Source organism: Homarus americanus, unplaced genomic scaffold, assembly GCF_018991925.1.
Source record: "Homarus americanus isolate GMGI-L3 unplaced genomic scaffold, GMGI_Hamer_2.0 scaffold11022, whole genome shotgun sequence".
NCBI classification, from domain to species: Eukaryota; Metazoa; Arthropoda; class Malacostraca; order Decapoda; family Nephropidae; genus Homarus; species Homarus americanus.
The window spans coordinates 15,080,007-15,107,072 of record NW_024737068.1 but is presented as its reverse complement, the minus strand read 5'-3'; the positions used below and the strand labels follow the sequence as shown (position 1 = coordinate 15,107,072).

Here is a 27,066-nt window from a genome sequence, read left to right as displayed (position 1 = left end):
AAGTACATGCAAAGTAAAAAAAAAATGCAGTAAAGTACACTTACTTTGAGGTGTGTATGTAGAAAGTTCCTGGTTGATGACGATGATGGGAATTAGAAGTGGGGGTGGAAGAGAAGGAAGTGGGGATGGAGGAGAAATCACCTTTCAGGGGACCCATGCTTGATGCTGTCATTTCACCAATAAAATTTTAAGTTCACTAGGTGTAATTCAAGATTATTTTATTTAAATCAACACTGCACTGCGCTATATATTATCAATATGTTAACTAAATTTTAGAATGACCAATAATTTCAATGTAAAAATGCAAAAATATTCAAGACACCAACAAAATAGATGTTCACTCTACTGTCAACAAAGTCAAACTGACGTCTGGAGGCCGATTCAAGCGGCTGATGGGCGCACAAAAAACTAGTTCCCTGTACTGCATATACAGTACAGTGGTCCCTCGGTTAACGAACACGATTCGTTCCAAAAGGTTGTTTGTTAACCGAAAATTTCGTTAACCGAAACCATTGTTTCAATGGGATTTTGCGTAATTGGTTCCAGCTCACCGAAAATTACATACAAACTAAATATAAATGCAGTAAAGTACACTTACTTTGAGGTGTGCATGTAGAAGGCTCCGGGTTGATGATGATGAGAATTAGAAGTGGGGGTGGAGGAGAAGGGAGAAGAGAAGGAAGTGGGGATGGAAGAGAAGTCACCCCATGCTTCATGCCACCATTTCACCCAGAAAATTTTAAGTTCACTTGGTGTAATTCAAGATTATTTTCTTTAAATCAACTCTGCACTGCACTATATATTGGCAATATGTAAAATAAATTTCAGAATGACCAATAATTGTACTGTAAAAACGTAAAAATAGTTTATGTTCAAGAGAGTCTCAAGCAAGATGCTACCTCCACTGAGCAGGGACACACACTGATGCCATTCTAGGTGAGTCAAGTGGCTGTTTGGCATGCTAAAAACTAGTTCCCTGTACTTCAGTTATGTTAAATAATTGTTAAAATTACTAAAAAATTTAATATAAGACTTGGAAAATTATTGAATAGTACAACCTTCTTGATATTTACTCAATGACTTTAAGCCCTAAAACCGATTACTGTATTGGCGGACTAATACTCCAGCTGGCGAGCAGGCGAAAACATGTTGACATGATTTCGTAAGGATTCAATAACCGAATTTTTGTTCGTTAATCGAGTTGAAGATTCTTATGGAAGGCAATTCGTTAACCGAAATTTCGTTAACCGAGGGATCACTGTATTATCAATATGTTAATTAAATTTTAGAATGACTAATAATTTTAATATAAAAAATGCAAAAATATTAAAGAGCACAACTTTCTTGATATTTACTCCACTGGAAACGAATGTAAACACAGAACAGATTACTGAATTGGCAGACTACCCCATCAGCTGATACTCACAACAAAACGTGTGTTCGTAAGGATTTCGTTAATCAAAGTTTTGTTCGTTAACCGAATTGAAGATCCTTATGGAAGGTAATTCGTTAACCAAAATTTCGTTAACCGAGGGACCACTGTACAAGAAGGACAAAACATAATTTTCTGCATCGCTGACATATCATAGGCTAAACAAATAAAGTTTTGCCATGCTGCTCAACCCAATTCTGCTACATGTATATGCACTCAATAGTACTGTACACATTAAATGGGTTTAGGGTTATTGGGGCCAACAGGTCAATACTAATATTGTTTACAGGAGCATTTCGATTTATGAAAGGGATATGTTCCTGAAACCCTTTGGTAAATTTAAACCTTTTTTTTTCATTACAGTAACTACTGTACCATTATTTGAAAAATGTCCCCAAACATAAAAATATAGTTTTTTAACTAGTTTTTTGTGGGAAACAATACTTCCAAGCATATGTATTAATCATAATAACATTATTAAACAGTACAGTACAGTATCAAGTTTATTTAATCCATATTCGAATATATTCTACTCGCAGGAAACTGTAGGTGACCAGTGCTTAGGGTTATGGTGTGGAAGGATGGTGGTAGATGGTGTTCCTGGAAGGATGATGGTGTAGCAGCTGGAACATCTGCCTCACCACTACCACCACCACCACCATCATCATCACCACCATCAGGTTCAAAAGCAGAACTCACTCACACATTCACCACTTCACACACTCACTCCCTAGCCTGCACTAAAGTACAGTACTGTACACTGTACAGGGATGCTCTCAGATGCCTGTGTCAGCAACTCGGCATCTTCAGATGCTACGAAAAAATACTTGAAAATTTTTCCATTGAAGCAGGGTTTTCATTCGTATACTGAAGTGCTGAAACAAAAGAAAATATTTTGTATTCGTGAATTTTTGTAAATGCAAGGTTTTATAAATTGAAGCACGAGTATGCTTCAAAGGCTGTGTAAAAAACATAACAATAAAAATTATTTTTGCTTTGGCCAGTTGCATCAAAATATGTATGCTATGTAGCCCATTAGAAAGTGTGTTTTTTGTTGTGAGACCTATTAGTGGCCTCTGTTATATGGAAGTAACAGGCAACTTCAAGTGGATAATGATGGCTGCCTTCATGGGTCATGTTCTTATTCTAATCCACCACAAAAAATGGATTTATTAAGCCCAAGCCATTCTTCAAAACAATATCCATAAAGAACTGAATACAGTACAGTACATGTGTACCTGTATTTAGCCCAGTACCTGTAAGTATTTGCCTATAGTGAAGTCAGAAGCTCTTGTGATAGGCTATCTCTGTGAACACATATATCATTGAACAGTGTAACAAAAACTTTTAATTCTTTGTAGTGTAATGGGGTAACAGACAACCAGCAAAAGTTGAAACTAATAATTGCATTTATCCGGTACAGTAGATCAATGTCAAGACACATCAAGAGCAAATGACTTGGCTATGTGATATCTAAGCAAGTTTCTAGTTTTCTCAAGTGAAATTATAAAAGTTTTTTCTGCACTTAAAATACTTAATTTAGTGATATATATTTTTTAAATAAATCTTTATAAATACCATAGTTAGCGATGGTATTTACATTTCTTGTGTGTCCTTAGTTTCATTTATACAGTTCTGCAGAACATTAAAAATACATTTAATCATTGTGTTGATTTTCTAAAGTTATTTGTAATAAAAAAATTAAATTACATATTTCTATCATTCCTAAAATGTTTCCATTTATTTGAGGTGTAAGAGATGCATTAAGCATATGTTGATCTTGACACAGTGATTCACACTTTGTTACTGAGTGCCACGTGTCTGTTTGCTTTGGTCATTAAGTTATTCTGTGATCAGAAAATTCAATTTCCATTTACAGTGTACTGTATTTTACATAAACATTGCACATCTACCAAACAAGTCTCTTGGTATCAAATGTGCAACAACTTATGAACCTAAACACCAAAAAGTAGTTCCTATGCTGTTGAATAGTTACACAAATTCTTCTCTTTGGAATATCTCGGCTAAATTTTTTCATAAAAAACTGTTTGAATTAGATATTTAAGGTTGTAAAAGACTGATTGTGGTAAGGGAACTAGGAGGATGGTGGTGTTTATTATGGGGAGGTGGTAGTAGTACACAATGATAGGAGTATGGGAACCATGAAGGAGGTGATGGTGGTAGACAGTGATGATAATGAGGGTGGAGATGATGGTGGTAATGAGAGTGACAGATCATTACAGATACAGTAAGTCCTCACTTAACGTCGGAGTTACGTTCCTGAAAATGCGAAGTTATAGTATGAAACAACATTAAGCGGATCAATTTCCTCCACAAGAAATAGATAAAATACGGGAGTAACGTTCCTAAGCCGCCTTTTGCCCCATGAAATACATTACATATACAGAAAATCATTGCCATTTCTACAGAAAATAGTGCATGCATATACAACTACCGAATTAAGATTAAAGGAATTGTATAGGATTTTGAGGAAAAAACAACTCTGGACCGACTCCAAACCCACTTGCCATCAACTTTCTTTTAGAAAGCTAGGAGAATAAAGCAGGAGCTTCTTCCTTTCCTTATTTTCTTTTCAGGGTGAGGGCTGTGCCACACACTGCTGTCTGCACACTTCACCACCTTCCTCCATTTGGGCAGTTCCTCTGTCAGTCATCTATCCTCTGCAATTCTACACTCTTTCTAGGTTTATTTTCATTGTGTGTTTACCTAGTGCTTGGTCTGCCTCTTTTCTTTTTGCCTTCCACCTCTGTCTACAATGCTTTTCGGGATATACAGGTATTGGAAAAATTAAACCCAAGGTAAATGGGTTAATGTACTTGTTTTGTTTTATTAAGCACAATAGATTGACAGTACAATACTACAGTGGAGTCTCGATAATTTGCGGGTTAGGTACCAGAAGACATAGTAAATATCAAATCATAAATTATATTTTAATTGATTTAAATGGAAATAAATAGTTTGGTTCCAGAGACCAAGAAATACCCCATAAACTGTTTTAAACTGCTCTAATAGACACTAAACATTGTACATAATACATAAAAAATACAGTAACACAGATATTGTACAAAAAGTAGTTCTATACTGTATTACATAAACAGCTGCTTTCCTTCTCATAATTTTGTGTGGGTAACGCCATGGAGACGGCCAGGTGTTGGGCTGGCAATGACCACACTATGAGTACAATGGACCAGGAATTTAGCACTCTTGGGATTTTCATACTCAAATTTGCGCATGAAGTAAAAAATGTAAGTAAAATAGTTTTTTGTTTGCATATGAATGCTAAATATGCAAGATGCACATTTGGCAACATCAGCGTTGAACTGCCAACTATGTAGATTGCACTACAAGGTTACCACACCAGTCTCCCTTTTGTATTTAAAGGACCCAGGATATAACAGTGTTATGAGAGTTGTGAATCATACCTAGTGTTGCTGGCAAGGGTGGCGGGGTGGGAAACCGTAAAAAGTGCAAGGAGATTGCACCATGTAGTTATGGTGTGGCCTCCAGATGCCTCTCCCAGTGTCCCTGGCCCTTCAACAAGCAGTCCTTGTGCTATGGCTCAATATGTACAATTAACTTTTGGGCTCGGAGGGAAAAATTTATAATTTGTACTCGGCCTGGACGCGCTGCACTCACCAGAGCTCAAAATTTACACCACTAATTCCTAGCAAAATACTGTATTAATTTTTTCACAACTTTTCTTCTATAACTATTTTCTCCTAAATATGTACGCTTTATAAAGGAATAAGGTTCATATTGTAATCACATGAAATAACAAAGGTATAACGTGATGTACTGTACAGGTATAACATTTTCAGTAAGTGTAAAAAAAAAAATTGTGTTCTACTCACACCTATGTCTAGAAATAATATTTTATCGTGATTACTCATATAAAACTGTTTGTAGGTAATTTATTTACAATGATTATGCAAATAATCCCACCTTTTCATCTCAAATAGTAAACTTGCTAGGACTCATTATGTACATTTATCTCTTATGTGGTGCAGTGAAGGCAGTGAGGTGAGTAATAGGCCAGAACCCGAGCTTCTCATAGGAGAGCGCCTGCCCAAACCCAAGAGTGTTAATACCACACAATAACTCATCTGGGAATGAGTTTGTGATTTTTTTTTTTTTTTACAGGGGTATTTATTTATTTTGAAATTTATTACTTTACGATAATTTTTGATTACAGTCAACCCTCGCTTTACGCGGTCCCACATTCCGCGTTTCCACGTTTACGCGGTACCCTGCCGAAACCGGAATGCTCACATTCCGTGGTGCGTGTACCCCTTCACGCGGAGAGCGGCTGGCGAGCCACGCCATTTTTGGATCCAAACCTCCCGCCATCTCTCCCGCCCTCTCCTGCCATCCGCCATGTTGTGTAAGCGGCGAGAGCAGGGTGCACACAAGGTCGCTCAGTCATCAAAACATTACCGAGTTCTTCACCCGCCACCCACCACAGCCGGCCCAAGTCAGTGATAGTGATAATTATAGTGAGGATATGGACTTATATGGACTTTGAGGGGTTTGACAAAGAGGCCCTGCAAGCCTCTGTGGTGGATAGTGATACAATTGATAAAGTGATACAGGTGAGGGCCAATAATCTGCCCTCTGCCTCGGAACCAACCCCCCATCCCCGTGTGCCCAGCCATCTTTTCTACTAATGTAAGTGTTAAAAAACCTAATATTATTGATATTTCTCTTAATTATTAATTGTGTGTGCATACCATCGTAAAATTAAGAAGTTTGGGGGTCGGCCTGGTCTCTATTTCAATTAATCCCATATGTTATGTTGTTCACTTTACGCGTTTCTCACTTTACGCGGTACCCTGTGGGTTGAATTAACCGCGTAAAGTGAGGGTTCACTGTAATTCGACACAGTACTAAATGAACCTAAATACAGTACTGTTATATGGTAATTAAGGTGAAATTGCAGAATTTTGTATTAATGAGGTTGAGTGTGCTCAGTTTGGGGAGGGGGAGTAGGAGAGGATCAGTCCACCATCCAACCAACCTGCCTCCCACTTACTGGTACAGTACAGTAATACTTTTCATTTTTCTCATTTTATAGTTTAATATTATATTTTCTTTATTTTTAAGTGACATTGGAGTATTAAAGTGATATTCATATATTTTCTTTATTTCCAAGGCAAATTAGAGTAATGAAATGATATTTCCAAAACTTTTATGGTTTCTTATGTTAACAAATACTGTGGCAGTTGGCGCTCTGCTGTGAACTAAGAATACAGTGGTCCCTCGGTTAACGAACACAATTCGTTCCACAGTCGTTCGTTACCGGTAACCGAAAATTTCGTTAACAGAATCTATTATTTCAATGGGATATTAGGAAATTGGTTCCAACTCACAAAAAAAGTATACTGTACATATAAAGTACTGTATACCAGTAATAGAATTAACAAAACATTAAATATAAACTAAATACAGTACTGTATTGTACAGTATACTGTATAATAAAAAATAACAAATAGAATACTGTACTGTATTTTAACTTACTTGAGGTGTGTATGTCGTATTCCCGGCAGCTTTGTTTACATATCAAACAGCTGATTGTAGAGGCAGTCGATGATGACATGCTATATTCTTTACAGAGTGCATTGGTTCTAATGCCTTCTTCGTGTTTCATAATAATTTCTGCACTGTATATTATCAATATATTAACTAAATTTCAGATTGACCAATAATTTTAATGTAAAAATGCAAAAATATTCAAGAGACCAACAAAATCGATGTTCACTCCACTGTAAACAAAGTTAAACTGAGAAGCGTTGTTGGGTGATTCAATCAGCTGATGGGCGCACAAAAGTTGTTCCCTGTACTGACTATATTATCAATGTTAACTAAATTTCAGAATGACTAATAATTTTAATAGAAAAAATGCAGAAATATTCAAGAGCACAACTTTCTTGATATTTACTCCATTGGAAACAAATGTAAACATAGAACCAATTACTGTATTGGCGGACTAGCCGATCAGCTGATGCGCACAACAAAACGTGTTTGTCATAAGGATTTCGTTAATCGAAGTTTTGTTCGTTATTCGTTAATCGAACTGAAAATCCTTATGGGAGCTAATTTGTTAATCGAACCGTTCGTTAACTGAGTGACCACTGTATATGAGGTGGTAATAGAGGTACTGTACTTGCAAATTTAAGAACACAAAATTCTATTTTGCAAATTATTGAGATGCCACTGTATTACTTTTACATATAGCAGTGAACTTTGGATGAAAAACCCACCACTTACCCAACTTTTTCCCTCCCTGGAACACAACCACCAATAATATACATAGGTTCTACCATTCAGTACTGTATACAGTATAGGTATACCCAGTGCTGGATTAACCATGAGGCACTGGCCTCAGGCCCCCTGACTCTAAGGGGCCCCCAATTCCAAACATTCTCAAAGTTGAAGCATATAAAACATGAACTTCGTTCAACGATGTCCTAACAAAGTCTCAATTTTCTGTCTCTCATAAACATTGAATGTGTTATTTTGCAGAAGCTTAATATTGATGAAATCACTGATAAATTTGGGTATATTTTGCTCTTGCTATATATATATATACACCTTGAGGGTAGGGGGCCCCAAGTTGATCTGTGCCTCAGGTCCCTATTAAGCTTAATCCGGCCCTGGGTATACCCCAATAACCACCGATTACATATGGGGGAAATACCCTGTGAGTTTTGTTGATACACCGGAGATCCAACAATCTGGAGAAGCTACAGAGCTGTTTTGAATTTAACAGGTGGTGGCATGGCACGAATTCTTGCCACAAGAGGGTTCTGTACGCTGCCTCTGACTCATTCCTGCCTCTCTGCTCTTGTTACACTTACCATGTGTCTCTGACTTTATGTTTTTTTCATTATTTCCATTTTCGTGTATGTAACAATGACTAAACACCCCAGTGATAGTTCCACTTGTGAGGGACAGCTTGATGTGATGTGATAAGGCATAAGAAGGGTGGTGATGGACCAGTAAAGATTGGAAGCGACTTGATTTCTTCGTTATTTCCGACTTCGTGTGTTACGCAATCATGCCTAAATGCCCAAGTGATAATTCCTCTTGTGCTGCCTCTCGTAGGAGTAGCTTGATATGATAAGGTGTAATAAAAATGGCAATGGACCAGCAAAGATTGGTAAAGACTTGAACTTGTCACCCTAGACCATCTCTACCATCCTCAACACAGGTAAATAAGTTTCAATTCATGCTTTGCATTGATTATTAAAGGCGTTTTATGCTTGCTTTATTTTCTTGCTTGTCAGTGAGCACAACAAAGATATCTCAAAGGTAGATGGGAGTTTTGGAGGGTGGACGATCCCCTGAATTTATATTCTTATGGGATTACAGTAATTACTTCAGTAACTGTTGATTCACTAACAAACGACTTTTCTCGGTCTCTATAGTTGTGTGCGTCAGTTATCGGGGTATGAATAGATTTTCTGGAATGCAACCCCCTTGTTTATTGGGGAACACAGTACAATACCTGTATTATTGTTGGTTCTCTTATCAAGCCCCTGAATATTATTTCTCCTTATCCTCAGAGGTGTTCTGTAGGAGAGGTTAAGTTTTCTCGAGTTAAGGGAAAGAATTTCAGGTTTCATCCTATTCATTACTTCTGGGTGATCTGATTGTTATAGGGCTTCATTCAGTGTCGACTTCTTTTTCATATCTTATCATACCTCTTATAACGGACAAGATACATTCTTGAGGCTGGTCCACTAAGTGAAATATCCATTAAAAGAGGCCATTATAACATGGTGCTTATGGAGATGTGTTCTTGCTAACAGCAAAATTAGTCAAAATGATAAATACAGTGATATCCCTGTTTGCCGGAACAATTGGTGCAGAGCAATTCCAGGGATGAGAGATTTCCGGGTAACAAAGCGACTTTCTCAAACTCGGGAAAATTGCTTATCCCCAGAACCTTTTCCGGTTACTGGGAAAAGTTTCCGAGTGTCTAAACTAGACCTTTTGCACAGACGCACACTAGCCCACTTCTCCAGAATGTTTCTGGGTGCTGGAGATGTTGACCTTGAGTCTAAACCACTGGAATCTGTAAATACAGTTCTAATTACAGTAAGTTAGAAACTTCATTCTTTACTACAGTACAGTATAGTAATCCAGAATACAATAGTTTATGTAAAAGTTTGGTTAAATAAATATATTTAAAAATTAAAAATGTATAGGATATGGGCATGAATGAAGCTGTGTGTTACAGCAAAGACTGGTTTTTTTCCACTCCCATGAAGCTGTGGAGGATTAGTGGGTCTCGTGTAACTGACCTGACCTGATGTAATGTCAGGTGGAGGTAGGATGGGGGATTAGTGGTCTCATATTACTGATCTGATGTCGTCAGGTTACCCTTTCTTGGGTGGAGGATTAGTGGGTCTCAGGACCTGAAGATGTCTTGAATAAACACAAACCCTAAAGTATTTTTATAGAGGTACTGTAGTAGGTAAAAGGCAGCTATCACACAGGGAGCTACTACCAACTGGGAAGATATTGGAAGCATAAAGTGTTGTCTAATGGTAGACCCTGCTACCATATAGCATCACAAAAATTGTGACCAAGTCCCAGGTTGCTCATCTGTCTTTCTGCCACATTTATACACAATTGCAGGGTCTCAATTGTCTCTCTTACTACAGGTTGACAATCCCTTATCCGAAATCCTTGGGGCCACAGGCATTTCGGATTTTGGAATTTTTCGGTTTTCAGAGTTTTTTTTTTTTGTGTGTGTGTCATAGCCCACCCGGGCATACATCATTGACCCACATCAGGGCCTGGGGGGCGAAAATATTATTATTATTATTATTATTATAATAATAATAATAATAATAATAATAATAATAATAATAATAATAATATTAATAATAATAATAAAAAAAAAAATAATAATACTAATACAGTACTAATACTAATACGGTAATAATAATTCATAGTTCTAGGTCGTGTTTCTCACTTTTGATCTTTTTTACATTCTTGTATTTCTTTATTATTATTATTATTATTATTTTATTATTATTACAGTACTCCTGTATTATTGTTATTTTTATTAATTTTACTATTTTATTTTATTAATATTATTATTATTATTAATGTTATCATATTATTTTATTTTGGTGTACAGTACATGTATTTTTATTAAAAAATTTATTTACTATGAATAATTATTATTATTATAATTATTATTACTATTACTTTTACATTTTTGCCCCCCAGGCCCTGATGTGGGTCAGTGATCTATGCCCAGGTGGGCTAATCCCGGTTAAAAAAAAAAAAAAATTGCCCCACAAAGAAAAATTCGGTTTTCAGAGCTTTTCGGTTTTCGGAATTTCGGATAAAGGGTTGTCAACCTGTATTACATCTACTAGTAATCATTCTACTATTAACTATGCTATTTTTGCTGCTACAACTACCTAGTACAGGGGGCCCCACAAATTTGTGGGGGTTAGGTTCTCAAAATGGCCGCAAATCGCAAAATCCGCAAATAACATTTGCAGACAGGGGGGTGTTACATTTTGACTTGTGTACAAAAAAAAATGTATATTCTCTTTATGTGTTTGCCCTTAGGACAATTATTTATTTTACCTGTATTGTATATACTGTATATGTGCGTGCATGCACACACGCACGCACACAGGCAGACACACGCACACAGGCAGACACACACACACACACACATTTTCAATACAGGTAAAGGAAATTACTGTCTCTTGAACAAATGGCTCCCTGTCCCAGCCACAAAATTGCCGGCAGCATTAAGACTACCCACAGACAGTCTTGGGTACATCCAGGGTGTCATCCGCGAATAATAAAGGACTGCTAAGTAAAAATCCGTGAACTTGGGTGGGGGCCCTGTATATTTTTCTTGGCCAAGCATCTATGATTGTAACTATGAAACTCTCAATATCTCTAATACTGTATTGTGAACCTTCGCTATCCAATTCCTAACTTTTTTCAGTGTATGGAGATTTTTGTTATGTCATTCACCACCCACACACAAACCTCCACTACTCCCACCCCTTCTCCCTGCCACCCGTCTCCCTCACACACGCTACAATGCGACTCTGTTGAGTCAAAAAGACAATTCCTTCAGCTGCTTCATTGTTTGAACCTCAAGTATTTTGGAGTTACATTGTGGCTGACTAAGGGAATGAACTTTTGTGCATGACTGTACCTGTAAATATATAAAGTCAAGTGAAGCAACATAATAAACCAAAGTAAAATACATCTGTTACAGCAAAAAAAAAAAGAAAAAAAAAAAGAATTATAGAATACAAAGAGAGTTTTGTTTGTTCTTGGTTCTGCTCACCATGCAATGTAGAAGGATAGTGTTTAAAAAGCACAAGTGAATATTAAAATGTAATTTTGGGGGTACTGTTCAACATCTCTTGGAGAAAAGAACTTACTCTATTAGTATTAAATTATGGAGAAAAAATATAATAAGTTTATTCTGTTTACTTATCATTCAGATCTGTATGGTGTTAATCATCTTTTCATTTCCTTTAATATAATGATAGTCTGAAAATTTCCTTTTCACATAAAATATCTTTAATTAATATCATTAACAATTATTCTACACAAAATTTTACAAGATAAATCTAGTTGGAATTAGTCAAGCATTTCCACTACCTATTTAAGAAATTTACAAATAACTGTACAAATAGGTAAATACAACTGACTTTTATCCCAGGTCAACTTAACTTTAACACCTGTCAATGATCCTCAAGAAAACCTAATACAGCATGAATTTTACATGTCAGCATTGTCAGATTTACTTGAATAACTTTGAAGAATGACTTCTTTCACAATATCACTCACCTCAAGCTTTCTACCCAAGGTCAGGCATATAATAAAGATGTGAGTGGTTGGGAGGTAAGGAATGACTGTCTCAAATATTGACTTATATTACAGAAGCATTTGGGACACACCAGGCACTAACGCCCTCACTAACAAATGTTGCAAGTAACAATAATACAATATACAATTCTAAGAAACTGGATAATATAGATACAGCATAGAAAAACATATATTCCCTTTTTTTGCCCATCCCCAATAGAGACTATCATGTATTGTGTGAGAGATGGTGGTCTCCTCTAGGCACCTGTCTGACAGTAACAGCAGTCTGTAACTGACAGGCTTGTGGTATAGGTTGTTCATATTTATCTTTGGCAGCTTCGTGCCTTATGGCAGTCACAGAGAAAACTCCAAGGCTGTATGTACCTGGGCTGTTAATCAAAACACGAACAGGAACTTTGGTATGTCCCCATGGTAAGAGGTTAACCTTCCGTACAGTTCCACCTACATATAACAATTCAGTGCTGGCTTGTGGGGAGTACACATGACTGCTTACATTCCCATTGCTGAAACAGAAGAATTGTATGATTAGACTTGACTTAGTGTACAAACTCTGATATAAATCTCTTTCTTACCCATCTTTCTTCCATTTCTAATCTCATTTTTAATCTTGCACACACAACTAGTCCCTCCCTTTCGGAATCTCTCCCTCACTTAATATTCATATACTTTTACTCTCTCCCTCAACCTCAACACAGTATTTCTCCACCACCAACATTTCCCCCAATCAATCATCCTCTTTTTATTGTTAGGTACAATATTTCTACACATACTATTTTCTCCATTACCTATTTTCACTCACATTTTATTTCACATTATGCAATAAACCCAAATTCCGATTTACTGGCTTTGACAGGATGCAATTCTATCATTCTGCCCACTTAATTTTTCATTTCCCCGTGTTTTACTATGAAATAGCTTAAGTGGTAATGTTCACTTAAGATAAATAATTAAAATATTTAGTACTTCAAAATCTTATGGTCATGAAGTAATATTTAAAGACAAGGAGATGAAGTTTGCATTTGCATTACTACATGTATACTTATACATCTTACCTGTTTGGCAAACCTTCTGGGCAGAGATTGAGAAATGTAGTAAGCTGACACGCACTGCAGTTGTGCAAACAAAGTTCAAACTCTATACTGCACAACCTGTAAAGCAAGAATTATAATTACAGCCAAGCATGGAAAATGCTAGATACAAAAGGAAACAATAATAATCAAAAATTTTATAAAACAAGGTAGCTGGAGAAGTGGATATCTAGTTAAATGAAGCTACCGATACTTGGTCAAAGCTGTTCAGGATACCACAAACATTAAGTACATTTTCCATACCACCACTACCTTACATTTATTAATTTTTCTTTTGATGGTGATGAATTACGCAAGACACATGCTACAATACACTTTCAGCTCTTACCAATTACAAACTTGTCTTAATTTTATTTGAGTATTTCATCAATCCATGTACACTATCACCTTTACTTCCTGCTCCCTCCTAACTTTTTCCACATTTATTCCCTTATTACCAGCCAAAACTTCACTTTTTAGTACTTCTCTGACCCCTTCACTTCTCGAATTACTGTACATATGGTGGCATATATTGTCCATGTAACTACGTATATATGGACGTGTATTTAAAACATGCAAATGATATGAACTTGGAATGATGAAAATGCAACAGTTTGGATAAGTTCTCGTACACCTGTCTTGTCCCCACTACAGTCTGGAACTATTCAATCATTCCACTGCTTGTCCTAACATGCCACCCCTCATTTGAAAATCCTTTACAGCTTTTAACAATTCTGAATAAACAATAAAGATAATTTCTTCCTATACTGTAGATTCAATGTCAGAAAGAAGGAAATCTGGGTTGATAGCTTACAAATAATATTTTCTAATAACTGTTCTTATAAATGGATCACTTAAATCTTTTGCTAAAAATTGGGGTACCAAAATCTGTAAAATTCTCATGGATAGAAGGCCGAAGATAGGTTACCTAAACCACACACATTTATTAGCCTTATCCCCGACCCTTTCTTCCATATGCTCAATGTATTCCTCAGCTAGTTTGTCTTGTCTGTTACATACTTTCTCCAAATCAACTAAATTACCGGAAATCATATTCATGTGGTCGTCACAATTTATCTTGTACAGTACTTTATAGTTTTTTAGTCACCCAAAAAGGTCTACTATTCTACAAATAGCAACAAAACTACAATTGGAAAAAAAAAGGGAAAGAATAGCAAAATAACTGCTTGTCAGGGACTTTTACTGATAACAAAAACCAAAACTTTGCATACCAACAAACCCCCAAAGTGTCAGCTAGGCACACACAATTCTCTTAAAGTAACTCCAACCAATGTCATGTTGCAAAATGGAAATTAAATTGTTATAACAGATGAGAACATGTCACAATTAGTCGATGCAACCTTAAATTAGTAAGTTAACAATTTATGTGCTGCTTCCTAGTCATTGAGGTGGCACCCTCCTTAACAACAGGGAATAATGTACTAATTGTCCAGAACCTAAACTATCACAGAGAAAAGATCTACACACACACCCAAGTAATTATTAAATATAAGCCCTGCATGGCAAATATCAACTAAGCCAAAACTAATTACCTACTTATAGATGTCTACTGCTTCTTTCCCTGAAAAAATTCCACTGAAAGAGGTAAATAAAGGTACCATAGTTTTATAGCACATTATTTACTCACCTGTTGGTCATAAAATCATGTTCCATACAATCTGGAAAATGAGCAGAGATTTTGACCAAATGTTTTTGCTTGAATGCTGGGGGGAGAGGAGACTGTAGTATCTGTGGCGGGCTTTCTGGAATTATTCTGATCGGAGGTTTCTCTTCTTCTCCAGCCTGGATCAGAGGGGAGCTAGGTATGCTTACACTGTCACCAAGGCTCTTTAAGTGAACACTATGTTGGCCCCATGTCTCATGCCCACCTCTTTCTCCCTGTAATATGAGATTTACATGAAGAATTTTAATTATTGAGACTGTAGCTAAATTAATTATCAAAGAAAACATAGCAGTAGAACCGCCAAAAGGGCTAATATACAAACATTCTTTATAATTGTTCCTTTTCTTCATGTTATCCTTTTGCCCAAGCCATCCATAATACTTGGTCAGAAAAACAAGACTTATTAACATTAACCATATAATACCCTTTCTCAGTGTTACATATACAGTGATATCCCCGTTAGCAGGAACAATTGGTGCAGAGCACTTCCGGGAATGAGAGATTTTCGGGTAATGAGGCGACTCTATCAAAGCCGGAAAACAATCTCTCATCCTCGTAATTTTCCGGGTAATGGAAAAATGTTCTTGGAAGTTCCAGAAATTGCCCATTACATCATCTCTCGAACCCGGAAAAATATCCCTCATCCCCAGAATTGTCCGGATAACGGAAAATTTTTCTCAGAATTTCCAGAAAATGCACCTGATTTTCATCTCTCAAACCCGGAAATAACTCCCCCATCCTTGGAATTTTCTGGGTATCGGGAAATTTTTTTTCAGAATTTTCCAGAAAATGTGCCCCTCTGAAAATGTCAATTCCAGCTGTCGGAGAGTTCCGGGTTTAAGGGGTTCCAGCTAAGGGAGATATTACTATAAGATCCCAATTAGCTTATCAAGATATGTTGTATTTGTCCAAACTACAATGCAGTAAAGCCTCTGGTAACAACGGTTGCACCAACAACTCTTCATATTTAAGACCCTAGTTAATTTAGGGCCCAATTCAATTTACGTCCTTATTTCATTCGCATTTCCGACTAAAATAAAATTACATTTTCATATAAATAATAACTAAATCCCGATATGTATTAAAAAAAATTACTGAATAAAAAAAGAAGAGCTCCTTGCACAAAGAAGCTGCCTGGCTAATGAGTGGTAATGCACATCACCAGTAAACAACAGTCGGAGCTTGGCGGTCCCTTTGTTTTCAAGCATCTGAACAGGAATAAGGATAAAAATTTTCTCAGGTTCCTTACATTTTTGAGTCCCTATTCAACATGAGCAAGAGAGCAAGTGATGGTAGTGCTGGTTCAAAAGCTAAAAGAAAGTGTATAAGCTTAGCTAAGAAACTAGATGTGTTAAAACGATATGAAAAAGGTGAGAGGGGTGTGGATATTTTGCGTGCTTTGGGGATGCCAGAATCAACAGTGAAAACTATCCGTAGAAATGGAGAAAAAATTAAAGAAAGTGCTCTGTCTACAACTCCGTTAAGTGCAAATAAAGTTTGCCAAAGCAGGAATGGGGTTATGGAAGAAATGGAGAGAGACTTTTAAGTACATGGATTGAAGAAAAAAATCAGAAACATACTCCAATGAGCACTATAATTATTCAAACAAAAGCCCGAGCTGTTATATATTACTGTACAAATAATTGCATAAAGGAATAATTTATATTATTAAAGCAACAACTGTATTTATTTACTTTAAAAGTTGATTGTTTATATGATAGACTCACTGTAGGGAGGTGGATTTATATGGAAACTCACTGTAAAGGGAGCAGGAAATAAACATGTGATTTAGAAGCCTGTGCTTCAATCTCTCCTACATAAATAGCCTTAAGAAATGAAGATGCCACACTAGCATTGTTTAAGGATCTTAAAAATTCAAGTAAAAGGGAAGTGTTAAAACAGAAAAGCAGCTGTTCTTTAGACAATTTTATTATTCGAAGGACTAAACCATCAACTTCAGCTACAGCATCTACACCATCAACATCAGCCACAGCTACACCATCTACTTCAGCTACACCATCAACATCAGCTACAGCATCAAATTCAGCAACTACAGGATCATTAACAACTTCAGCAACAGCTATGGCAACATTATGGAAAGCTACAGCTTCAACCAGAGTTGAACTTGATGACTTGGCAATTTCGTCATCCGAGTAAGTACTCACACAACAACATTGGCTGTCCTTATGTTTTCAACTTTACCACCACTGGTGAGTAGAATTTTTGTTTTAAATTCAGAAACATTAATTAAAACATATATGAACAGTATTAAGTGTTGTTTTCATATTCTTATGTAGAGTAATGAAGATATGTTTTCACATGTGCACACTTACATACGTTGGCGTTACGCAGCCTCACTTTTTTCTTTACCATTAATGGTTAGCTACTTCTATTGTTCCATTTATTAACATTAATTAACATTACTTAAAACGACCATATTAATTTTTTTACATTAATTTTACTACAGCTACAACCAGGGTCTTATTTTCTTCAGTTTTATATGTAGAACCAGTCAGTCACATGTGTAAACATTAACGAAACAATGCCGTCTCATCTCCTCGTGTGTTTTAATATTCTACATATTATTAATGAATTGTATTGTTCATTTTGCACACATAAACATTAATTCAATCAAAAAGACATTCAGTAATAAACAATAATGAATCTTTTGTACATAAAAGAAATGACGCTGTTTACACGATTGTGCACGTTTGAACGTTGGCCTTCTGTTGTCTCACTTTTCTTCTTTACCATCAGTGGTTACTTCTACTGCACATTCATTAAATAACATTAATTAAAAGAAACATTTCTTTTACATTATTTTTACTACAGCTACAACAAATCTTATTTTCTTTAGTTTCAGATGGAGAACCATCGTCCCGGGTGTAAACACTGACGACAACAATGGCGTCCCATCTCCTCTGTGACTACATATTATTATTCATTTATATTGTAGAAGGTGCATTAATAACCATTATTTAAAGACTACAGTTTTTATTTTTCATTAATTTTCCTTTTTTGGGGGGAAAAGAGGGTAAAATACCACACAACATATATGAAAAGGTTAGACCTTGGAACGCATCTTATTATTATTGCTTTATTCTAATGGTAATTAAGGATTCATTTTATGTCGATTCACCTCTACGCTGCAATATTGGAGGACACATTACCGTTGTTATTTGAGGCCTTACTGTACATTAAGAAAAGAATATGAAGTAAATAACAGTAGCTCTTAAGATTGCCACCATACTACACTACTAAATTTTTAACTCGCCCAAAATAAAAAAATCATAAAAGCTACTGCTGTAATTCCTTTTAAGGACATAATGTAATTTTAGCAACTTTGGTCTTCAACCTTCAAAATTTACAGAAATATTCACAAACTGATTTTAACAAATTCCATAATAAAAGAAAGATTTAAAATTTGCAAAAAAATCCCTTCCAAATACATATTTAAGCCACTAAACCATTCACTGCTTACTTTGGATATCAACAGACCCTATTCCTCAAATTTTTATATAAATTTATTTTCTGACTTATGACACAGCTTTATACTTCTTCTTCTACCCATACTAATACAGTGGTCCCTCGGTTAACGAACGGTTCGGTTAGCGAAATTTCAGTTAACGAATTACCTCCCATAAGAATCTTCAATTCGGTTAATGAAAAAAATTTTATTAACGAAATCCGCACGAAAATCACATTTTGTTGTGAGCATCAGCTGATGGGCTATTCTGCTTATTCAGTAATCTGTTCTATGTTTACATTCGTTTCCAATGGAGTAAATATCAAGAAAGTTGTGCTATTTAATATTTTTGCATGTTTTATATGAAAATTATTAGTCATTTTAACATTTATTTAACATATTGATAAAATATGCTGTACAGTGAACTAGTTTGTTGTGCACCCATCAGATGTGTGAGTCGGTCACAAGGCTCAGTTGAGCTTTGAAAACAGTGGAGAGAGCATATACAGTATTTTGTTGGTGTCTTGAATATTTTTGCATTTTTCATTGAAATTATTGGTCATTCTGAACTTTAGTTAACATATTGATAATATATAGTGCAGTGCAGTTGATTTAAAGAAAATAATCTTGAATTACACCTAATGAACTTAAAATTTTATTGGTGAAATGACTGCATCAAGCATGGTTCCCTGAAAGGTGATTTCTCCTCCATCCCCACTTCCTTCTCTTCTCCCTTCTCCTCCATCCCCACTTCCTTCTCTTCTCCCTTCTCCTCCATTCCCACTTCCTTCTCTTCTCCCTTCTCCTCCTCTATCCCCACTTCTAATTCCCATCATCGTCATCAACCAGGAACCTTCTACATACACACATCAAAGTAAGTGTACTTTACTGCATTTTTTTTTTACTTTGTATGTACTTTTCGGTGAGCTGGAACCAATTACCCAATATCCCATTGAAACAATGGATTCGGTTAACGAAATTTTCGGTTAACAAACGACCTTCTGGAACGAATTGTGTTCGTTAACCGAGGGACCACTGTACAATAATACCAATACAGTAAGGCCCCGCTTAACGTCAGGGTTACGTAACTAAAAATGTGACGTTATACGTAACAACATTAAGCGGCTCAATTTTTCCCATAAGAAATAGATAAAATACGGGAGCTACGTTCCTGAGCCTCCCTTTGCCCCATGAAATACATTACATTTACAGAAAATCATTGCCATTTCTATACAAATAGTGCATACATATACAACTACTAAGTTTGTATTGGTACTCACCGATGGGCGGAGGTGGTAGAGTGAGTGTGTGGTGGGTAGTGGAGCAGAGGAGGCGGATGGCGGGAGGGGAGGAGCATGGTGGGAGAGGAGGAGGGTGGGAGCGGAGGAGGGTGGGAGAGAGGAGGCAGATGGCGGGAGGGGAGGAGCATGGTGTGAGCGGAGGAGGAGGGTGGGAGTGGAGGAGGGCAGGAGAGGAGTAGGGCGGTGAGTCACTGAGACTGCGCCAAGCTGAGAGAGAATAACATGGCAGACGAGAGCAGGTGATGCACCGTAAAATGTAGTCTGTGACGACGCAAAACGACGTAATATTGGATCACCAGGACGTTAAACGAATTTTTGGTCTCTAAAGTTTAGCGAAGTAGTACAGTACTGAAACAACATTAAACGGGACGACATTAAGCGTGGACTTACTGTACTGTACTACCATTAAACTAAATATTTCAACAACAATGTACAGTACTTGGGGCACAGTTATATGTAGCCTATAAACATGGTTTAAAATACCAAAAAAATCATGAAAACCTTTGAATACTATACTGCACACTACACTTTTGAAGGTTGAAGACCAAAGTTGCTAAAATTACAGTGTATTTTACATCATCATCACTTCAGTCAATTCTTTCAATCGAAAAGTAACTTTTGTAAACTGTCCATAAAAGAGAGAATTCTGCAGTTGAGGCTACATTGTAGAGAGATTTTGTACTACTACTACTACTGTAATGAATAATATAAATATCTAACTAAAGCTTAATTTACCAGTCAACTAAACCATCCCATCAATCCTCAATAAAGAACTGGGTATATGTACCCGTATTCCACAACTAAAATAGTAATTCCACTACATGTATTTTGAACCATCATTCATTGAATGACTTGAAGCTTGTATAGTATTTAGTCAAGCATACCAACTGACCAGATGTAGTCATGATTACAGTTTCAATATAATCTGCCAGGTTCCAGATTCATAAGTCATGGATGGGAAGATACTTTTTTCTTAGACTGACACACAGCACTTAAGATTATGACCAAAAAGAGATGAGAAACAGAATAAATGGGAATCAAAATATATTTTCTTAACCTTAAACTATGTCTGTGCAGATTATCAATGCCCAACAGCCCAGGCATGCCCAGACTAGGGGCTGGACAAGTTATTTTTCATGTCCAAGTGCCTGACACTTTAAGAGGAAGATACTTAAGACAGGAATTTATCAAGTGCTGTGTCTCCACATCACTGCATATGTTTAAACAAGGAGGTCCATCAACAGGCTGCTTGTCAGCAGTGTACCAGGACTAGTGACCTTATGTCAAGTGCAGGTAATTTATCTTTACATTAAGCTGCCAACCCACCTTTAGTCAGTCAGTGTCAAGTTATCAACATTTCAAAGGAACCACCAAGCTGAGAAGCTGTACACATAAGGTGATTTGAGTTATGACTTCACATCACAAATGTTACTGCCAATGATACCGGATTATAAGGGGGGAGTGGTAGCTAGGTTAAGTAATCACAGGTGCCATGCCTGTCACTGCCACCCACCAGGAAGTGAGGTGACAGGAGATATGACATCACATGACAAGGGTTACTACCATTGACATCATTTAGATTCAAGACAGACACAAGTAATCTGAGTTGATATACACCTCAAGTTTGAATGTTTCATGATGTTTATTGAACTTTTCCCATAAACTAATCCAGGCAAGCAAACTTCCCCCCAAAATTTGGCAGAGTTAAAAAAAAAGAAAAAAGTCACTTGCCCAAGACTAGTAAATGTTCCACATAATCTGCACAGCCTATTTAAACTTGAGATCAAACATCCTTACCTTCCATATAACGGTAACAACCATATCTAAACTGTTTACTGCAGCTATGTGTTTAGCATCTTGCTGAGCTTGGGTTGGTGGTGGAGGAATATGGTCTGCATTTGGCTTTGGAGGTGGAGGATCAGTTAGAAGATCTCGTAGACTTACACGTTCTCTTAGTGAAAAACGCCACCAAGAGTTCAGAGGGACCTTTGAGAAAATTATCTATTTATCAATTTCATCTTTATATGAAATTAAAGATAAACATAAACATAAAACCTCATTCTATCATAAATCTATTTCATAAATTTATTTTTTCTCAAAATGAATGAAGCTCTTTCCATAATAAGTAAGACATAAACATCCCTTAGGCACAATAAAAATACTGCAGTACTGTATTGTAGTCTCTTAAAAAAAGAAAACTATGTCAGGTCAAAACTGCTTACGTTGGAAGGACAGGACACATTAAAAATTTGGGAAAAATTCAAATTACTGTCCTAGATAACCTTTTACAGGTACCGAACCATTTATCGGGTTTCCAGGAAACAGGGTTTACCTGAAAATTGGTTGTTTTTGAACCTGGTTAGTTTTGAAACTGGTAGGTTTGGCTGACCACAGTGTTTTGCTTTTGGTAGCGTCAAGGTGGTGCACCTCAGTTATAAACAGCCAACATCTGTGTTTACTTGCCTTTCCCTACTTTTTGTGGGTGGGCTAATCTCCATAAAAAAAAGGGAGGGGGGCTTAGAACCAGAAATCCACCAAATCCAGGAATTCGGTACTTAGATAAATTTTTTCAGTTCAATTAAATCCCTTCAATAATAGAATAAAAGAATGCTATACGCTGTATTTTATTTACTGTATAAGCCTATTTACTCCTATTCCACTCTTATACAGTGGATAAAAGTATAACTGAAACCAAAAATAAAGAGGAAAATGATAAAGGCACTGTGGACAAGGCATATTATAGAAGGCAAGAGGAAAGGATTACAAAATGTAGAAATACCTACACATCTGCTTACATCCTCAACTTTCATACGAAATATACAGAATGAATCCATGGCCTCCACATTGAATCACAGAGCATCCTATCAGTTCATTGGCCATACCAAGTATTATCTGAACTATTGTTCACCCAACTCCACTGTTTACATGATTTAACTGTCATATCAATCATTTCAGCGATTCTGGTGAAATTCTAAAATTGTTTTTTAAACTATGAATATACTTACTGAAATAATAAAGAATATTAATACATACTGTATTTGATGAACACAACATCAGCATTTCAAAATACACTAATATCAATGGCTGAATGATAAATGATGCACACAGTACAGTATAGTCTGGATTTACGCGGATTTTGTTTACGCGTTTGGTCATTTACGCGGTGCCTTGCCAGGATGAAATGTTTTAATTACGCGGTAAATTTAATCAGTTATGTGGGAAGCGGCACAGGCATTATGCGCATTAGGTCGCTCTTACGTTATCGCTGACGTCATATGACGTATTGGACTGTGATTGGGCCACGCATCCTTACCACCCACGCATTCCCTCCGCCGTTAGCTGTGATTGGTCTAATGTAACATGACGTGCCCTGCCACCAGAAGTTGCTGACCTAGCCGGGCCAGTCTCATTGTTCTCAGTCCGCGTATACAGTTCTCTCTTGTGCCCGCTATTCCCCTCACAATGGCTTCCGCTGGACCCCCACCACCCAAGAAAAACCTTGAATTACCTGGACCAAGCCATGGTTATGTGAAGGAAATCATCGAGTTGGGGGAGAAAATCAAGCTCGTCCTTGAGAAAGACCCAGTCAATCATCGGTATGAAGTGTCTAATAACCTTCTGTCGAAAATTATGGAGCCGTATGTCCAGATCTATCACGACATCAATGCTAGTCGTCAACGTAGTATTAAGGACTTCTTCGCCCGCAACCCACTACAACCACAGCCAGCCCAAGTCAGTGATAGTGACAGTGAGGATATGGACTTTGAGGGGTTTGTCAGGGAGGCCCTGCAAACCTTTGCGAGTAGCGAAAGTGATTCACCGGAGGGCAACTAATCTGCCCTCTGCCTCGGAACCAGCCGCCATCCACGTGTGCCGACCCATCTCTTCTACTAACCTTTAGATTTGTAGTTTTTTATTTAGATATTATGTGTGTAGCATTACCATCATAAAATTATGATGTTATTTTTACTACAAGGTACGTATTGTGTCGGAAAACGTGGAGTTTGGGAGTCGGCCCAGTCTCTTTCAATTAATCCCATATGTTCTGTTATTTCGTTTACGCGTTTCCCGTTTTACGCGGACCTCCACGGGTTCAATTGACCGCGTAAATGCAGACTATACTGTATAATAAATGTGTTTTTTGACAAGGATATCTGAAGATCATTGAGATAAGTTTTAAAATGACAGGCTTTCATTTTTTTAATTACATGAAATGACTTTGTTTACTCATAAAGCTGAGAAAATACTCTTTCCTGCTTACAAAACTGGAGCCTCCTGTCTTTTTTAATAAAAAGTTAAAAGGACGTTTACATTACTTCTTGTGCCACCCTCAGAATATTCTTCATTGCTGCATGTTGTCTCCTGCAATGGGTTATTTTTCATTCTTTTGAAACACCATGATACATGCATTAATTAAAATTGCCATCCTATAAACACTGGAAGTAGCATCATTCACAGGAATCCACACTCTAAGTTAACAAATTTTCTGAAGTACAGTATGATTTGAACATCAAGATAATTACCAGGTATATAGTATTTGAAATCATGTTAACATAGTGTTATTTTAGATTATAATTAAGCAGCAAAAATTAGCTTACCTGACTACTCCCAAAGTGAAGCTGTGAAAGAATCATACCACTAGTTCCTTTCTTTGCGTGTTGAACACACTTGACACATAGATGACAAGACTCTCCAGGTCTCAGCTGCTGACCTTTACCAAGAAAAAATAAATTTTTAAATAATTTCCTCAATATGCAGTAAATAATTAAGCAAATAAGGAATGATAAAGAAAAATAATCCAACTAAAAGTAGGGCAGTAAATAAATACAAATAAAAAGATAAATACACAGATGATAGCTAATTAAATAACTACCCGTAATTGCTTTTATATACTCTTAAGCTGAAACAATGATATTGAATTACAGGTGTCAGGAAACTGGTTAGTATAGTATCAATATCATAAAAAGGCAATTCCTGAGAAATGACAAAAGCCTCTAAGCTTCTTAAATCTCAAACAGCTATGATGATACAGTTGAACCTCTAATCCAACAACCTTGAGACACAATCAGAGTTGGATCATAGACTTTTATGACTAATGGGAGTTTATGTATAGCATATACTGAATACTCCAGTACAGTTCAAGTTTTTTTTTTATAAAATTTTTATGCAAAAAGTAGGGAGTCGAACTATATAGGCATAGTATTTTGCAGGGGTTAAAATTCATATATTTCTCTGGGTCATTTAAGGTGAACGATAGCTACCCAGTATAAGCTCATGGTAGGCTAACCTTACCAGTAAGCTCCTTTATCCTAGGCTTGCCTACCATATCCATAGATTCTTTCTTACGTTGCTGCATGAAGAGCAGAATCTCATTCAATATACTGTATAATTATGCCACTTCAAATCTACAAATACCTGAGACAAATGAAGATTTACAGATAATTTTCTTTTCATTTGTATCTTTTATCACAACTGGTGACATTACTGTAACCGGTAAGTTAGACTTCTCACTATAGCTACATCCCTCTAGCCCTCCCCCCCACCAGTCTGAACTGGTGAGGTGTCATAGTTATTTTTCAACTCAAAACATAGGTTGATATACATAACTTTTTTTATTTTCTATTTTACTCAGTTACATTCACACACAATCCTACATACATATTATGCCCCAAAAATTATCAAAAGGTCAAACACATAAAGGTTATAAACATTTCATTGTGCATGAGAACACGTGCATGCGTGTGTGTGTGTGTGTGTGTGTGTGGCTCCATTGCTTGTGGGTAGGCAAAGGCAGAGTCCCAACTGGGCTGTGTTGCAATGGCAGGTGTTAAGGCCAAGCAGCCAGCGTGAATACAAATGTCAGTTGTATTAAACCTACATTTAGCTTTTCTTTTACCCCTACGCCCCGGTTGACATTCAAGAACGCGTGCCTTTTGCAGCATTGTTTGAATGCCCAGCGCGGGTTATCAGGTTCCAGTGTGACTATTTACCTGTCACGCCACACACTCCGCCACAGGGAAGCTTCCTGAATATAAGTACTTACTTTTGTTTGTTTCATTTTCATTGTTTGTCCATTCTATCATGTTGTATCAAAGTAATATTGCTAAAAGTAGTGTAGTATTACTGGAAAATAATGCTATGATTATGTTATAAATGTATTTATTTGTGGAATTATTATTCTGATAATTATTTATATACATTACTTGCTCTACCAAAAACAAAGACAGTCAGACAGTCTGGCGACAGACTACATGTGTCGCTGAGCATTTTTTATGAAAAAAATGCAAGTAAAATATTCTAAATGAATTATTCATAGGGAATAAGTATTATGATCAGTAAATATATGCATTACTGGCCATCCCGGACACAAAGGCAAGCAAAAAATGGCCACTAAGTGAGTAGTGACCACGAGAGTCAGCCGCTGCTGTCCCAGGGAAGTTTCTAGAGGGTCAATTTTTACTATTATTTTACTTCTTTTTGATTGGTTTATCATTTAAAAAGATTTTTAAAAATTTGGAAACGCCGATTTTTCTTGATTTACCCCGTGTGGAGGATACGGCCAGCGGCACCATAGCCCGGGGAGTAATGATTAATGGTTTTAGCTGTATTTTTTCATCTAGATTGTATACTAATGTTGTTTGAAGTAGTACAATTATTAATAACATAAGAAAAATAGGTAGTGTGGTTTATGAATGCTGGGAAAGGAGGTACAGGGAGTTGTGAGTTTGCTTCAGCCTTAAAATTAATTTCCATGTAGGCTGTTACTTTACATTTGTGATAATACAGTACACGTATTTCTTAAAAAAATTTCAGTATTTGATATTGGTTTTGCATTTATAATAGCAACACCACACTCATCAATATAGCCACATCCCCCTAGCCTTCTCCCTATCACTCCAGGCCAAGCTGTCAGATATGTTATGGATATTTTTATATTAGTGATTTCAGGTGGGTATTCTTGGCCGCCTCAATACTTGCCTGTCTCCATAGCAATGCCCTCCCCTCTCCCACACACTCAGCTCCTTCCCACTCACCAGCTCAGCCTCCTAATTCGCACACGAAGAAATATTTATTTCCTTTGTGTGTTTGCCCTTAAGATAACTATTTCTTTTACGTTTTTTTCACAACATGTGAGTAGGATTGTGTGTGTATGAAAAAAAAAAAATTACATATATCCATACGAAAGTACAAGTTGAAAATAACTATAACACCGC

At 36.6% G+C, this 27,066-nt stretch overlaps 1 protein-coding gene across 3 annotated transcripts in view; it reads right to left on the bottom strand.

Annotated features, from left to right (window-relative positions):
- Positions 1–11,823: 11,823 nt before the first annotated feature.
- Positions 11,824–27,066, bottom strand: part of LOC121872994 (trafficking protein particle complex subunit 8-like) — a 37,478-nt gene continuing 22,235 nt past the window's right edge. For all 3 annotated transcript variants that reach the window (XM_042376217.1, XM_042376218.1, XM_042376219.1), the window contains 5 exons: positions 24,451–24,563; positions 21,650–21,838; positions 15,050–15,300; positions 13,387–13,482; positions 11,824–12,837 (listed from right to left, as the gene is read on the bottom strand). In XM_042376217.1, coding sequence (XP_042232151.1) covers positions 12,540–12,837; positions 13,387–13,482; positions 15,050–15,300; positions 21,650–21,838; positions 24,451–24,563 — 947 coding nt within the window. In that variant the 3' untranslated portion in view covers positions 11,824–12,539. The remainder of the gene's footprint in view (positions 12,838–13,386; positions 13,483–15,049; positions 15,301–21,649; positions 21,839–24,450; positions 24,564–27,066) is intronic.